The sequence below is a fragment of the Coptis chinensis genome, chromosome 8 (assembly GCF_015680905.1).
Source record: "Coptis chinensis isolate HL-2020 chromosome 8, ASM1568090v1, whole genome shotgun sequence".
NCBI classification, from domain to species: Eukaryota; Viridiplantae; Streptophyta; class Magnoliopsida; order Ranunculales; family Ranunculaceae; genus Coptis; species Coptis chinensis.
The window spans coordinates 8223661-8238484 of NC_141463.1; the positions used below are offsets into that span (position 1 = coordinate 8223661).

At 35.5% G+C, this 14824-nt stretch overlaps 2 protein-coding genes and 1 long non-coding RNA gene across 3 annotated transcripts; all 3 read right to left on the minus strand.

Moving 5' to 3' along the window:
* Positions 1 to 2854: 2854 nt before the first annotated feature.
* Positions 2855 to 3892, minus strand: LOC147479698 (uncharacterized). Its single transcript, XR_015205121.1, has 2 exons — positions 3027 to 3892; positions 2855 to 2956 (listed from the first exon to the last, which is right to left on the minus strand). It is a non-coding gene; the product is annotated as an uncharacterized LOC147479698 (long non-coding RNA).
* Positions 3893 to 8096: 4204 nt separating this feature from the next.
* Positions 8097 to 10753, minus strand: LOC147479699 (pre-rRNA-processing protein IPI3-like). The gene is made up of 3 exons (XM_086580748.1): positions 9395 to 10753; positions 8733 to 8815; positions 8097 to 8375 (listed from the first exon to the last, which is right to left on the minus strand). Exons 1-3 carry the CDS (start codon positions 9429 to 9431, stop codon positions 8148 to 8150), a joined length of 348 nt encoding a protein of 115 aa, XP_086436874.1. The 5' UTR covers positions 9432 to 10753; the 3' UTR covers positions 8097 to 8147.
* Positions 10754 to 12986: 2233 nt separating this feature from the next.
* On the minus strand, positions 12987 to 14452 carry LOC147479700 (uncharacterized). The gene is made up of 5 exons (XM_086580747.1): positions 14163 to 14452; positions 14013 to 14075; positions 13557 to 13676; positions 13177 to 13319; positions 12987 to 13085 (listed from the first exon to the last, which is right to left on the minus strand). The coding sequence occupies exons 1-5, from the start codon at positions 14248 to 14250 to the stop codon at positions 13041 to 13043; spliced, it is 459 nt and encodes a 152-aa protein (XP_086436873.1). The 5' UTR covers positions 14251 to 14452; the 3' UTR covers positions 12987 to 13040.
* Positions 14453 to 14824: the final 372 nt, after the last annotated feature.

Genomic DNA, 14824 nt, shown 5'->3' on the forward strand with positions numbered 1-14824 from the left:
AAACATGTTAATCAAGTAATTGCCCACTGCTTGGGTTCACCATTTTTCATCCAATAGTAGTAGATATAATATGGCCCGTAACTTGATCATTCCCATCAACAAAAACTGAATTTATTTCCTGCAATTGTAGCATAAATCGGGGAATCATCCATAAACTTGAAAACAAAGCAAAGTAAAAAAAAGGTAAAGATCACTACTTTATTATTATTTTCTTCGCCCATTTGAGTTGAATCGATCTTCTTCACACTATGTTGTTGTTGGTGATAATGGTGGTTTGGAAAATAAGAAGAATGAGAAGATGGGGCCACTGAAAAAAGACCATGTGATTCCAAAGAAGCCTCTTATTTCTTTGTTATTTTTCGGGATTGCATTTCAGTCCTGCTTGTATGCAATAAAAATACACCACTACACAACTACAAAAACAATAAAACATAGATGCTCGGTAGTTGTTTCTTCAACTGAATGAAGATTTTTATAGTATGTTATGCACAATCTACGCTTTTGTTGAAAAATTACAAAAATGATAAACAGCTCAGAGATAGAAAATCATGCCTTTCTTCTTCTTTCTAAAAGTAACTCGCTTTTATCACGGCTAGGAAAACTCTCGTCAACAACTCCATGCCGAAGTTGAATGAAATTGGACTCTTTTCTGTCTCCATCGATTTCTGCTTTCTGGCTACATGCTGAATCTTCCCCATTCTTTTTCTTTGCCATACTCTCTGTATTGGTCGCTTCTTTCAGTTTAGAGAAGAACATAACTAAAGGCTTGAAGTATCTTTTAAATCTAACTACTTGAAGAAGAGAAGAATAAGAGAGGGTTTGAAGAGATGAATTTGTTTTTGAGAGTTGGGAGTGTTTTGTAGAATTGAAAAAAACATGGAAAGAGGTTTTATCTATTTTGGATTCTTAACAATTGAAATCGCCAAAAAAAGGCGTAGAATTCTTTTTTTATGAAAAATCTGATGTGTCGGATCTCGAGAAAAAAGGGGTGGCGACGGGTCACTTTGGGAGCATTCTCAACTACTAAGTATTAATGGTATTTGATTTGGGCTGGAATATCGGGTTGACGATATTTGCTCACGACAATTTATTCTAGTGTATTGAGTGATATTTTTATCTTCTCGGGTTATTTCTCATTCTTTATTTTGTGAAAACTGGAAAGGATTTTCCCAGGTTGCCCAGCAGTCTAGTGATCGGATGGAAACCTTTGAACTGGCCCAAGCATGTAGAGTAGAGTTTGCAGACATAGATAACTAAAAATATTAACACTGTGGTCCGAGTAGACTGTCATACACTCATACCTTGACTTCTCTGTCAATGACACATCTTCTATAGTCTCAGCACACACTACTAAAACTGAGTGGAAGACGAGCAACAAATTCCATAAGGAACTTCCATAAATGTGAGTAACAGTCTTAACGTTCTCTATTCCTCGTTGATTCAATTCATTTACTAGTCAACATAAATCTTGTAGATTCATCGCAAGAATTTATGGCCCAATACCTTTGATCTGACAAAGTGTAAATGTCTATTTTTATCTTAGGGTATTAACATGGCATTACACCAACTTAGCTCTAATCTAAAATTTATGGCTTAGCTCTAATATAAAAATGGGAGTGTTTTGGTGGGTGGTCATGTCTTTTTATGAGAAGAAAATGTCTATATATCCAGCACATTGGGGTGAGACTGGAATCAAACCAACGTAGTTAAAGGAGTCGACTTTTATAAAGCGCTTGCAAGTGTGTAGTTGGTAGAATCGTGTGGTAGTAGTATGGGCATGTGTACTACTAGGATGAGCGACACGTCCTCACAAGCTGCACGTGTGTGATGGTTAGTTCCAAGTATTATGTTGTTTGAACTGGTATAGGAAGAGTGTGGTTAAAGAGGTAATGATGGTAGTGATTTGAGTGTTGTAGCGGATAAAGGTATGATACCAATGATAGCAGTGATGAATGTAGCAGGTGGTAATGTCACGAGATGGAGTCAAGTGACAGATCACCAGTAGTGAATTGTCGTCGGCGAGTGTGCGACTACTTGCATGTCTAGAGTCGAATAGCGTTGGCGGAGTGTTTGCTTGTGTGCGCGTCACATGTATAGAATGTATTGTGAAGTGGTATGTTTGGAGTCGATATGAGTTGGTCGAGTCTTCGTGGATGTCGGGATCAATTTGGAGTAGAAGGTCCCTTACACTGAGCGTCAAAAATAGATATCGGGATCAATTTGGAGTAGGAAGTCCTTTACACTGAGCGTCAAAAACATTCATATCATTCATGCAAACTCGACGAGCAAGAGATCATTCACTATTCTGATAGCATTGGGTTTGTTGTAGGCTTTTCAAGGAAAAAACTATACAAGGATACTTCAATTATTAAACACATTACTTAATCGGAGCTATAGCTTAAATATGTGGATGATATGCTACGCTCATTCGTCCTCAATTTTTCATGGAATTCAAAAAAACATCGAAATGTCGGGGAAAAGTGGAAAACATATCGTATGGGCCATGGAGTGTGATTTGGTGAATCTGACGTCAACACATTGGTTTATATACAATTAATTACGAAAATCGAACGGAGGTGTAGCTCAAACAAAAAAAAAGAAAAAGAAAGAAGGCAACTTCTAATTTGATCACTGAGGGTTCGACTCCCTCCATCTCCTACATAAAAGATTTTAATAGATTTTTTTTTTTTTTTTTTTTTTTTTTTTTTTTTCCGATAATCTATTTATAATAGAATTTATTGAAATACACTGGTACATGCATTTTGAGGTTTTGACCAAAAAAAAAAACCGAAACCTAAATTTTGTCATCAAGTGAACATTTAAAATTTTAAAATTTTGTCAAACATTTAACCCTTAATAGTGACCGAACAATAAAACCCTTGATTCCTTGAATACATCACGTCTTCACAACCCTTGAGGTGCCACGCCTGTAAAGAGCCCCTTCATTCTTCCATCCCTGTAACAGTCAAAGAGTTTATCACCACTAGTTTCTCAGGAAAGTCTTAACAACATCAAACTTGCATTACATTTAAATTCGTTTTCTCATTTAATTTTCTCCTTTTCTTTGATTCGTTTTTAAGAACATTGGTGCTTGGGAGATGGTGTGATCAGATTCAAGAGAATTCAGGATATAACTAACATTTGAGCGTTTGTTGTAAGAATGGTGTTTGTGGTTGAGGTTGAAGAACGGGACGAATGAGTTAAGTGAAGTCGAGTGGTTCATTTTGGCGTGTAAGCGTGTTGATGAACAGAAGGACAAATACAGAGCCAACACACAAGTGATAAAACCACCCCTTGTCCACATGTTCGTGTCGCTTTGAGTTGCACATTTTGGCATTCATTTTAGTGGAATTATTTTTTCATATATATCCACTATAACTTCAATGCAACTCAGACCAGATACTGCAAAAAGTTATCTTGGATGAACATATAAGTTAGTTCTACAACGGAAATGCCATCTTTGCTTTTGGCCATGGATTGAGCTACACCACATTCAATTACAATAGCATTTTAGTGACTCCTAAATTTATTTCACTTGAATGACAGTTATCGATAAGATGCAGACAAGTCGGGTCCTTAAATTGTATTACTTGATTTGGTGGAATGTAGACTTTAGATATGTGAAAATTGTTGTTTGAAAATTGAAATGTTAATATGGTTCGTTGGTTATGAAATTTTGTATGTTATGTGTTAATGTGTCGTCGTGTCGAGATGTACTGTTTTTCTTCTTTGGATTTGAATTTTAGTGCTTGTTAGAATCGAAATTGTGGAAAGAAATGATTTTGACGCCCGCAAGACCCGTAAAATACCGTTTAAATAGTTTTACTTTTTAAATAGATTTGTAGTCGAACTTGATTAGATATTTTGATGAATCAGTATATATTTAGCTACTTGTAAATTCTGGTGTTTCAATTGCTTCTTTGGAATGTATCTATTATTTTTTTTGTTCAAGACTCTTGCTATCGTTGTTAAGCCCGGAGATAGTTGAAATGCTGGATCCGCCTCTGCTTGCGTGGATAAGTGGGTTCTCATTTCTGCATGTCTGGCAACATTTTTATAAGTCTGGTTCCTCTATAACCGGGTACAGAGATGGAATCTCTGTAACTGTTATATATTTTGTGCCACCTGTCTACTTTAACAGCCCCATACCTTCCGTTAGTTTCCCTTATATTTTCATTTTTTTCTCCTTTTAATATCTAACTAAAAAAAAGTTCATAACTTAAATAAATAAACGACCCATCTCAGCAGGGGCGGATCCAAGGGGGGCGGAGGTAGGGGCGATAAAAGGGTTGGGCCGGGCTAGCCCGCTCCTCAAACCATAAAAGCCCTCGTGATTGAGGGCCGGGTCAGCCCGCCCTATTTTGTATTGAGGGCCAAGTCGAGTAGGGTCAAACATGAAAACTCAAGCCCTTAACTCGACCCTCATTTTTTAGGGCCAAATAAGGGCGGTCGGGCCCGATCTAATTATACTTGACTAATTTTGTTTTTTTGTGATTTTTTATTTATTTTTATCATACTTTGATTATATATATCAATTTTAACTAAGTATACAAAACCAATTGTTATGTATTTAGAAAATAATAATAATAGATAGAGATGGTGGAAGAGATGATATTCTTAAAACATCTATATTTTTCATACTTAACTATGTTGTTACTTGTTAGGTTGGATTTGCTTTTATGTATGACTTATATACATATCATTAAATCAATTACAAAAAACGCATATGTTATGTTATATTATAATTTATTCTCTATTGAAAACTAATTTAGTGATTTTTGTTTTACACAACTTAGATAATTAGATTATAATACAAAATATAATGTAAAATAACAAGAAAACGTAAGAGGGCCAAGTGAGGGGCTTAATGAGGGCCGGGCTCATGCTTGAGAATCTAGGCCCCTAGCCCTTCCCCTATAAACATGAGGGTTGGGCGGCCCTTATAAATCTGTGAGGGCCAACTTTTGAGGGGCTTAAACATGCAACTTTTTTTTGTCGGATGGGTTGGTTGAGGGTCCGAGGGCCAAATTATCACCCCTGGGGGAGGTGGGCTGCAACCGGTGTTCATGATTCAAATAGAATATTGAAATTCTCCAATATTTCAGTACCCAATATTTCAGTTTTTCAAAAAACGGTAAAACCAACAGGGTCATATATTGATGATTTTGAAATTAATCGAAATTCCGAATATGACATGGGTCGAAATATTATGAATTTCATTTTTTGGATTAGGCGGAATTCCGATAATTCTGAAATCCCGAACTATGGTTGCTAGCTAGAGGTGCGAATAATAGGTTCGATTCAGATATATGGATGTATCCGAATCGAACTTATGCCATATATCGAATCGAATCTGATCCAAATCCGATGTCGAATTAGATAATATCCGGTCCGAATCGGATAATATCCGATCTGATAAAAAATATCACAAAAACTCAAAATAAGATTAAAATTAATAAAACTCCAAAGTTAGATATGTCTATTCATTCAAATAAGAAAACTAAATTATTAACAACATAAAAGCAATTACCACCTCCACTTTCAGCAAGTAGTAACAATTATCATATTCAATAACAATTACTAAATTATTATTGAATATGTTGGTGGTGGTGGTATCATAGTTTTATTTTAAAAAACATTTGGAAGGATTCATCGTTAAACTAGATCCAGACTTGCTTGTTCTTGTTCTTGTTTTTGTTCTTGTTCTTGTTCTTGCTACTAATAGGTTGATAATTTGATAGAGGAAGAAAATGTGGGTGTATTTGATTAAGACGGGGAGATAGAAAAGAGTCGAGAAAAGAGATGCTCTTGTGAGCCGTGGTGGTGGTGTTGCCTTCCAGAAGTTCAGAACTTGAGGAAGAAGAGGACGGAGTGGTGTACTGGCGTATTGAATGAACCTAGAATTTCACACTTTCTCTTTCTAAAACCCTGGCATTAATAGTTACTGTTATTGGGATAATGGACCAGATTTTATAATAATACTTAAGTAGTTAAGTAAGTGTGCCAGTATATAAGAATGAAATATTACATTTATGTTATAAGAAATCGGATAGGATATTATCCGACGGATATCACTTGAATCCGCATCTGTATCCGAAACTTCTTCGAATAGAAAAATTTATCCTAATCCGAATTCAATATCTGAAATTTTCGGATAATATCTTATTTTTCGAATACAAATACGAATACAAATCGGATTTGGATTTTTGGATATCCGACTGCACCCCTAGCTGAGCTGCATCACACCCAACTTTTCCGTCGAAAAAGAAAACATTTATAGCGTATGTTAGTTGTAGCAGCCCCTTTGAATGGCAATCCTAGATCCGCCCCTCCATCTTAGTGACTTAACATTTTTTCTTTTTCCTCTAAATCCAGTTAACCTCCACCCCACAGCCCCATTCATATCATTTTTTTTTTAGGATTCATGTCATTTTTAGGTCAAGACAAACCATACTAGTCATTTGATCATCTGGTTTGAAAAGTTGGGTGTTCTACAGCCATAGTTTGGGATTTCGGAATTATCGGAATTCTGACAAATCCAAAAACCGAAATTCATAATATTTCGACCCATGTCATATTCAAAATTTCGAATAATTTCCAAATCATCAATATTTTGATCCTATGTTGTTTTTTCCGATTTTTTGAAAAACCAAAATATTGGGCGGAATTCCGATATTCCGTTCAGAATCGCAAACACTGACTGCAGCCCACCCCCGCCCCTTGGATCCTCCCCTGCTGAGATGGGTCAGGGTTTTTTTATTATTATTATTTAAATTATGAACTTATGATACGTGAGGTTTTTTTAGTTAGATATTAAAAGGAGAAAAAAAAAAACATGAAATGGGGTTTTTTTAGTTAGATATTAAAAAGAAAAAAAAATATACATGAAATAAGAAGAGAAACTAACGGAAGTTATGGGCTGTTAAAGTAGACAGGTGGCACAAAATTTATATACGATTCTGAGAGATTCCATCTTTGTACCCGGTTATAGAGGAACCGGACTCTTTTTATAATCTTAGCAGCACAAATGGCCGGATCAATAATACCAATACCAATCGATTCCCCACTATACAGATAATTTATATTTGAATACAATTCAACTCCAATCAATAATCTAAATATTTCCTACAACCAAACTAATATGCCCAACTCATTAAACAACTATTAACAAATGAGATAATAATGTAAAAGCGGTAAAAGCAAACCACAACACAAAGATATAACGTGGTTCGACCAATGGTGCCTACTTCCTAAAAAGCTAGTCCTTTATAAAGTGGGAAGGAAGAGTACAATCACTCCTTGCAGTCTCTCACCTTACTAGATCACTCCTCTCTCTTTCTGAGGGTTGTATCTGCAAAAAGTTATCTCTCAATCTTGATAGCTATTAAGATTGAGTTTCTCTCTTTGTTATTGTGTATTTTCGTGTATTTTCTGAGTGTTAGGTTTTGCCAAAAACTCCAACCGTTATTGCAAACTCGCAGTCCATAGAAAATAGAATTCTCCGAAAAATAGGCATGGTCACAAAAAAAAAAAAAAAAGCTGACCTGTCGAAGCAATAAAGTTAAAAAATGAGAAAGAAGATAATGTTTGCCCTGTGACACTTCGTTTCTTTAACTTGCTATTTCCATCCAAGTCTTATTTAGATAAGGATTAGCTGGGCACATCAGATTAAGGAGTTCTTATACACTAGCATACCTCTACTGTCGAGACGATAACCACCCAGGAAACTTGATAAATTCACATTTTCCTCTCTTTTTCACTTCGATTGTCCATGTAGCACTACAACAGAAAAATGCTTTTTATATAGGGATGTAGGCACATTAGAAATGGTTAAACTTGATGCCCTCATTAGGTGTCTATATAAAGTGTCGGGTACAAACTGCAAAGATGTCATTCTATTTTACAACGTACAGTACCCATTTAGCACAGATTCACATCTTGTCCTAGACCTAAGCCACCATTAACGGTGACTGATCAAACTTTCAACTGTAAGTTTTACTTGTACTCAAGTACATACCATTTTGACGCAGCATGAATTATCCTTTGATTTACTTGTATATATATCAACATACTGTAATCAAGAAATAACAGAACAGTAAAAGGACAAAATTGCTTCATTTATCTAAATGTATATATGCCTCCTTTAACTAACTGAATTCAGCAATGTCAAACACTAGCACTTGTTTATCTTCTGAACCGGAGACAAGAAACTTCCCATTGGAAGAAATAGACAGAGACAGAATGGTCTTGGAATGATTGCTGAACGTCTTTACAAGACATCCAGATAAGCTGTCAATTATTAATATTTTCCCATCAGCACAGCCAGTAGCAATGTACTGTGATGCGCCCAACCATACCAGGCAACTTACATGAGCCTGTGACAAAAAACAGGTATTCATTAAAAGAGTTTGTAACTTTCACATTTAGGTTCCATTTGGCATAATTAGGTTTAAATAATTGCTCTAGTGTTTATAGCATATGATACAATTTATGATGTTTAGACCAGTATATCCCTTTTAAAGAGAACATGACAACTCATCAAGGCCTTAGCTATGAAGGGGTATGATAGGAGAGTAACTTAACTGAAAGGATATTCTTAAACTCCTAAATGAGTTGCATACATTCTAGCTACACCGAATGCTAAAAGCCAAATGACGTGGTACTCCACCAAGTTTGCAAAAATTATATAAAGAAAACAAGTGCAATTGACAAATTGATACTAAGTAACCAACCTCAAAGACCACACGAAACAAACTATGAGTTATTTCCCAAATTATGAGTTCTTTCCCCACCTCCTGTTGCAACCAAAGGTAACCTGCACAAAAAAACAGATATATCTGCAAGTTCAAAATGAAACCAAGGCTGAGGCATACATAGGCATATGCTCGTACATGAGAGCACATCCAATCATCCATGATGAAAATAGCTGTTAGAATTATTTTGAGATTGAAGCCTCAGCTGAATAGGGCATTGCAAGACTTATCTTGTAATGTCCTATCAACAAAGTGCCTAAATAGATATAACAACTATCATATCCTCAACAACACACACCTGCACTGAATACAAACATGTGGGATCATTATTCTTCTTTCGCTTATATTTTGTAATTAACCTATCCCGATCTAAATATGTTGTGCTTGAGCAAAATGTCAACATTTAAGTTACCACCCAAAAAATTGTTGAAAGAGAACTTTACTAAAAAAACATTATGGGTTTAGTTATATACTATATTTGGACAAAAGCAGAAGAGATTTTTTCTGAGATAATTGTTAAGGCGGCAAAGACACTAATGCAAAGCAAACAAAGAGGAATTAGAGAGAACAGCGTGTGGAAGACATTTCATGCTTTTATTCTCTAAGAAATTATGTAAAGTACTTCAAGGTACTTTCAATACCTTGGTGAAAGTCCAACACATTGAATAAGGTCCTCATGAGAAATCAAAGAATTGACTACCTATATAAAGATCACAACATGAACATTTAGCGCATTTCACTTTAGAGACTATTTAATCCATTAATTCGTACTAAACAAGTAATCTAGATCATATGGATCACAAAGAGATACAGACAGATGAGACTTGAGAGTTGATCTTAAACAAACTACAAATTAAATAAATAAAAATAAAAGAGGTGATAGACCACTAGCACAAGTAATATGAGAGTTCAGGAATTTGAGAAACTAGCACAAGTAAAACTTCTACACACGAAAAGGCTGTTGCTAACATTCCATGATGAGACAGTGTCAGCATCGGCAGCATGACCAAGTGAGCCCAGATTCTATGTAACTAACTGTTGGACCCTATAACACCTCCGTAGTCACCACCATTTTGTGCAAGATTTATCTTATAAGTCTATGTTAACAGAATGCTACAACCTCTGCAGCTACTGAGTACTTTGAATGCATGCACACTTTCAACTATCCAACGCATTCCTGGCAGTGGCCTGAATGGATATTAGATTCCTGAACGATGATAATTCTGCGATTTATGATGGTTTCCAATAGTACTTTACTCTGTTGTAGTTGACTTTTTCATCAAAGTATAGTATATGGTTCATTTAAGTTTACAAGTTATATTTGTGTATGATCAGGATGAATTGTGTTAATCATGTGTAGCATTCAGGTCTTTTGCTCGATAATTGTATTGATAAGTTAGAACATAAGATGAGATCAAATGACAAACAGTGGAGGGATAAAAGAACTTAAAGAAGAACTCTTCAATGGGCATGTGCTTGTCCTACTTTTAAGGGTGTACATTTCCATGTATTTTCGTGTAATTGGGATTCACTTGTTTGAGGGAATGAGATATAATTGTGGCTGTTCCATCCGTTCATCTTTACCACAATGGGGCGAGGAGTGGTCTTTGTTTTGTAAGCAGCTTCGACAACTTTAAAATAAAAAAAAAAAAAAAAAAACTTAATCTTGATATATTATTGATAAAAAAGCAAATATAAAATTAGACCATCTGTTGCATTCTGTCCCAATTAAGGATTAATCTATATATTCTAATAATTGAGGGAGCCTTGTACGAATGTAACAATAAAATTTAAAAATTGGGAGAACCTAGTACGACCTTGAAACTGAAACTCAACTCTTCTCAAGGTGAAAACACATAGGGTAGGTTGGGATGTCCCCCTTCAAGAGCTCAGCTACTAAGCCAACCTTAGTTCCTAGCCTATAGCATAAGACATATAGAGTGTATGCCCTCATATAGTACCCTATTCTTAGGTAAACCATTCGTGCAAAACAACCACCTAACCTTTATCCTCGAGCCTTTCCAACAATAGTGATTTTCCTTCCATACTATATAATTCTTAATGTTTCATGTTTCTTCTTGCTTTTTGTTTGCAGATTAGCTTCTCTTAAAACGTGACTTTTTAGTAACTAGAGCCTTACATTTCTTAGTACATATTGGAAAAATTGAAGTATTGACCAAGTGGAGGTAAGGATTTAGACACTCGTACAAAATCAAAATCAAACTAAACCAGGAACCAAAAGTAAACACCAAATGCTAAACTCTTGAAACTTAAGCAACCTGAGATGCTGAGAGCCATTGGTAAACTCATGTCCTTGAACTGTATATATAGTCATATCTTCAGTTTTCACAACCAATAGCAAAATGTTCTAGGGACTTCTTAATATTAGGACTTCAGTAAAACTGTAGATATATTTAGACGTCAATAAAAAAATGTTCTAGCAAAATGTTTTTTGATACCTAAATATTCACCAACATAAGCAGAGGAAGATAAGGCAGAAAAGAAATCATAAACCTAAAAGGTAAAAGGGGTAGAGAAAAGGATCCAGACCTCCCCGTCCGTATGTTTACTATCTGGGGACAGAACAATCCGATGAACCAGTAATAGCAAGAGCAGAATCAGGAGTTATCATCAAGCACGTGAGTCCCTTAGTGTGATACGAATGACCTGGAGGAAAAGAAAATATAGAGAACCCAAAACAGTTATGTAAACATGCTTAAAATATCAAATTATTAAGACATGCGATTACTGATTAGCTGTTCATTGGTCTGTTAACATCAACACCATAAGCATAATTCCAGCTTGGTTGTGCTTCTAGTAAAATATAGAGTGGAAAATCCTGAACAGTGTAAATTTATATGGTCCCTGGACAAGCTAACCCCATCTCAATAATAGAGAAAGACTCTTTGGCTTGAGTCTTGGGCATTGGTTGAACAGTTACAGATTATCGTAGACAGTGACTCTGACGGAGGAAGGTTCGAAGAGAGCTAATTATTTAATAGAAAATCCCTTCAGTTGACAAGTATCCATAGTCAACCCCAGATAATTCGGTTGAAGTACGACAACAAGGACACTTGACGATCATTAGCACATCATTCAAGTTAATGCCTCTGGCCATATTAACAGAAGTTGAAACAGTTTTGCAGGCACGGAAATGCTGCATAAACAAGGTATTCAATACCAATATTTAAAGGTGTCCAAAACAAATCTGCCTCACAAGTTATAAACAGCCTATTCTTATCATCTTTATCTGTCCATCGAGTGTCTCCCAAACTATGACAAAACCAATCTGAGAAGTGAAAATGATATAAAGAATCTAAAAGTAGCTCCAAGTAGAACTTGATTAATATCATATAAGATGATTTGGTCATGTACATATGATATATATAACACTACTGCTAACTGAGAATCTAAAATACTTTTCTATATCACGGACCACCCAGGAATTCTGACTACTTCAGTAAACCTCCAGTAAATTTAGTTCCTTCACATCGTTTTAAGCTAAGTAGGTGAGGATACTAACAAAAACAGCATAATAATGAAAGGCACCAAATACAGTTAAAATTCAAAAATTAATAGCTACTTAGTTTACAAAGTGTTCCTTATTCAATGATATCACATTGAAACCCCGGCCCGTCGATTTGATGTCTCTAAGGGTCTGCTTCGCATTCAAAAGATTGCATAGCATAGCATAGCATAGCGAACTTTGACTAATTATTATGTGCTAGGCTTTGAGGGGAATACGGTGCCATCATGTCCTAGTATAAGTTTTACTCGGAATTCAACAGATGGGGGAGATATTTTGTCAGATTCACCAGATCACATTTTTAACTTGAATTTTGTCCATCATACTTTTATTAAACTTGCATTCATACCAAGTCCATCCCATCCGAAAATGTATGGTAGAAGAGATACAAGTATCTTCAAGGCCTCCCAAATTCTAGTACTTTTGTGCTATACATATACTTAACATTACCGGAGTCGGGACCTTAGATACAATACAATAACCCAAATGCATACCTTAAACAACATGTATGTTATTTCCATCTTCTGGATTCCATATTAGCAGTGATCGTCATCAGAACCTGTACAAATTGTGCTAGCTGCAACATTATCAAAAGCTGATTTAACTATACATCCTTAGGTGTAGAACAAAACACAGAACATTTCCCAACACGTAATGAAAGTACCATCTGGGGTAAAATCATACAAGTGACACCACATTAAGTGACCAAAAACGTATATAGATAGGCATCTTCATCAATATCCCACAACCAAACCGTGAAATCATCCATGGAGCCAGCCAACACAAAGTGGCCTCTTGGATGCCACCTGACCCACTAAGTACATAGATCAATATTACAAATTCAACTATCATGTTCTTTAAATTATGTAACAAACAAACCTACTTTCAGGACCTCACCTCAATATCTTCAGGACCATCGAATGTGCACTTATGACTACTTGAACATATGTCCCACACTTGAACCCGCCCTTGACCCGTTCCACAGGCAAGAAATTTCCCATCAGCACTAAAGGCTACACTAGAAACAGAATCATCGTGCCCTGCAGACATCAAAATTTTGAAAAGTATGTTTTAGCGAAAAACCTTGTCCCTTCGTGATTAGAATTCAGGAATTGATTTTGATATTATATAAAAAGAGTGGTAAAACAAAAACCAAAACCCACGGAAGAAAAAAAAATTGGTACTTCAGTTTTAGTCAAGGGAAAGCCGGTAAAAGAGAAATTTGGAACCTTAGATCAACTAAATTGTTAATAGTTATATTATTATCACTGATATACCTATAATCACTTGGCGCTGATCTCCTTGATTAATGTTCCACAGAAATGCTCCTGTGCCACTACCTCCCGCCGCAACCAATGTTGAATCTGTAGGACTACAAGCAACTGCACATATCCCCTCTGCCACAAATTTAATGCCTTTGATTAGCCAAAGGAGCAACTAATTTCCTTGCAAAATCAAACTACCAAGATTATGCAATATCTATTAGTGCAGGTAGTCGATGAAAAAGAACCGCCTTGTGTTAAGTTGGCCAGTTGGCATTCATTAGTCAATGTTTGCATCAAAACCATTGATAAAAAAAATGAGATGGACTCAAACTCAAAATGAGAAATCTCACAATTAGAAGCAGTTCAGTTAAATTGATTTGAACTCAAAACTTCGCCATGAGTAACAAATAACACATTGCATGCATTTTTCCAACTACACGGTTAAATAATTATATTAATGGAGCGTACCAAAATCAGAATCTGAGTCAGATTCAACATCTGAATTTGATTCATCGTCGACTTCAGGAAGTTCTGCACCAAAAGTTAATCATAACAAATAAAGGCGAGTGAGAAATTAAATATGAAGTATACATAAGACGAGTGAAGGGTCGAGCAGACCTTCTTCATCAATGTGGATTTCTTTAACGATGTCTTGTTCGTCAAGAAACACTTCTTCGCACTCGTCTTTGTTTCCCTCACTGTCCATCGTTGTCTTTCTTCTGTGTAGTAGAAAGAGTTTTGTTAAAACTGTAAATAAAAAGAAAAGAAAGAGTTCATATATAGAGAACTAGAGAGGGAAAAATAATCTGTGTGATCATCATGAGTTTGCTTCATTGTACACTACAACTTTCTTTTTTGGCCAAGTCATACAAATATTTTCGTATTTAGGTGTTTTTTTTGGGTCAAAATGCATGTACCAGTGTATTTCAATAAATTCTATTATAAATAGATTATGGGAAAAAAAATTCTATTAAAAAGATTTTATGTAGGAGATGGAGGGAGTCGAACCCTCAATGATCAAATTTGAAGGTACCTTCTTTTATTCTTTTTCTTTTTTGTTTGAGCTACTACACCTCCGTTCACTTTTCGTAATTAAGTTTGAGCCATTTGTTATTATCTTATATCTATTTGAATTCCCTAAATGTGCTCTCCTTTCTTAAGTCTGAATTTAAGTTTGAGCCACTTGTTAATATCTTATCTTGACAAAGTTTCATGAAATCGATTCGTGCTGTTACCATTCATTGCATTGTAATAAACTGGAAAAGAACTTGTTTATATTA

Bases quoted from the DNA above. Each gene is read 5' to 3' on its own strand.
- LOC147479699 (XM_086580748.1), bottom strand. From the start codon at position 9,431: ATGAGGACCTTATTCAATGTGTTGGACTTTCACCAAG. The intron at 8,816-9,394 runs GTATTGAAAGTA...TTTTTTGTGCAG, and splicing joins TGTGTTGGACTTTCACCAAG to GTTACCTTTGGTTGCAACAG. The intron at 8,376-8,732 runs GTTGGTTACTTA...TTTTTGTCACAG, and splicing joins TGTTTCGTGTGGTCTTTGAG to GCTCATGTAAGTTGCCTGGT.
- LOC147479700 (XM_086580747.1), bottom strand. From the start codon at position 14,250: ATGGACAGTGAGGGAAACAAAGACGAGTGCGAAGAAGTGTTTCTTGAC. The intron at 13,677-14,012 runs GTACGCTCCATT...AATTTGTGGCAG, and splicing joins TGACTCAGATTCTGATTTTG to AGGGGATATGTGCAGTTGCT. The intron at 13,086-13,176 runs GTGAGGTCCTGA...TTAGTGGGTCAG, and splicing joins ATGGTCCTGAAGATATTGAG to GTGGCATCCAAGAGGCCACT.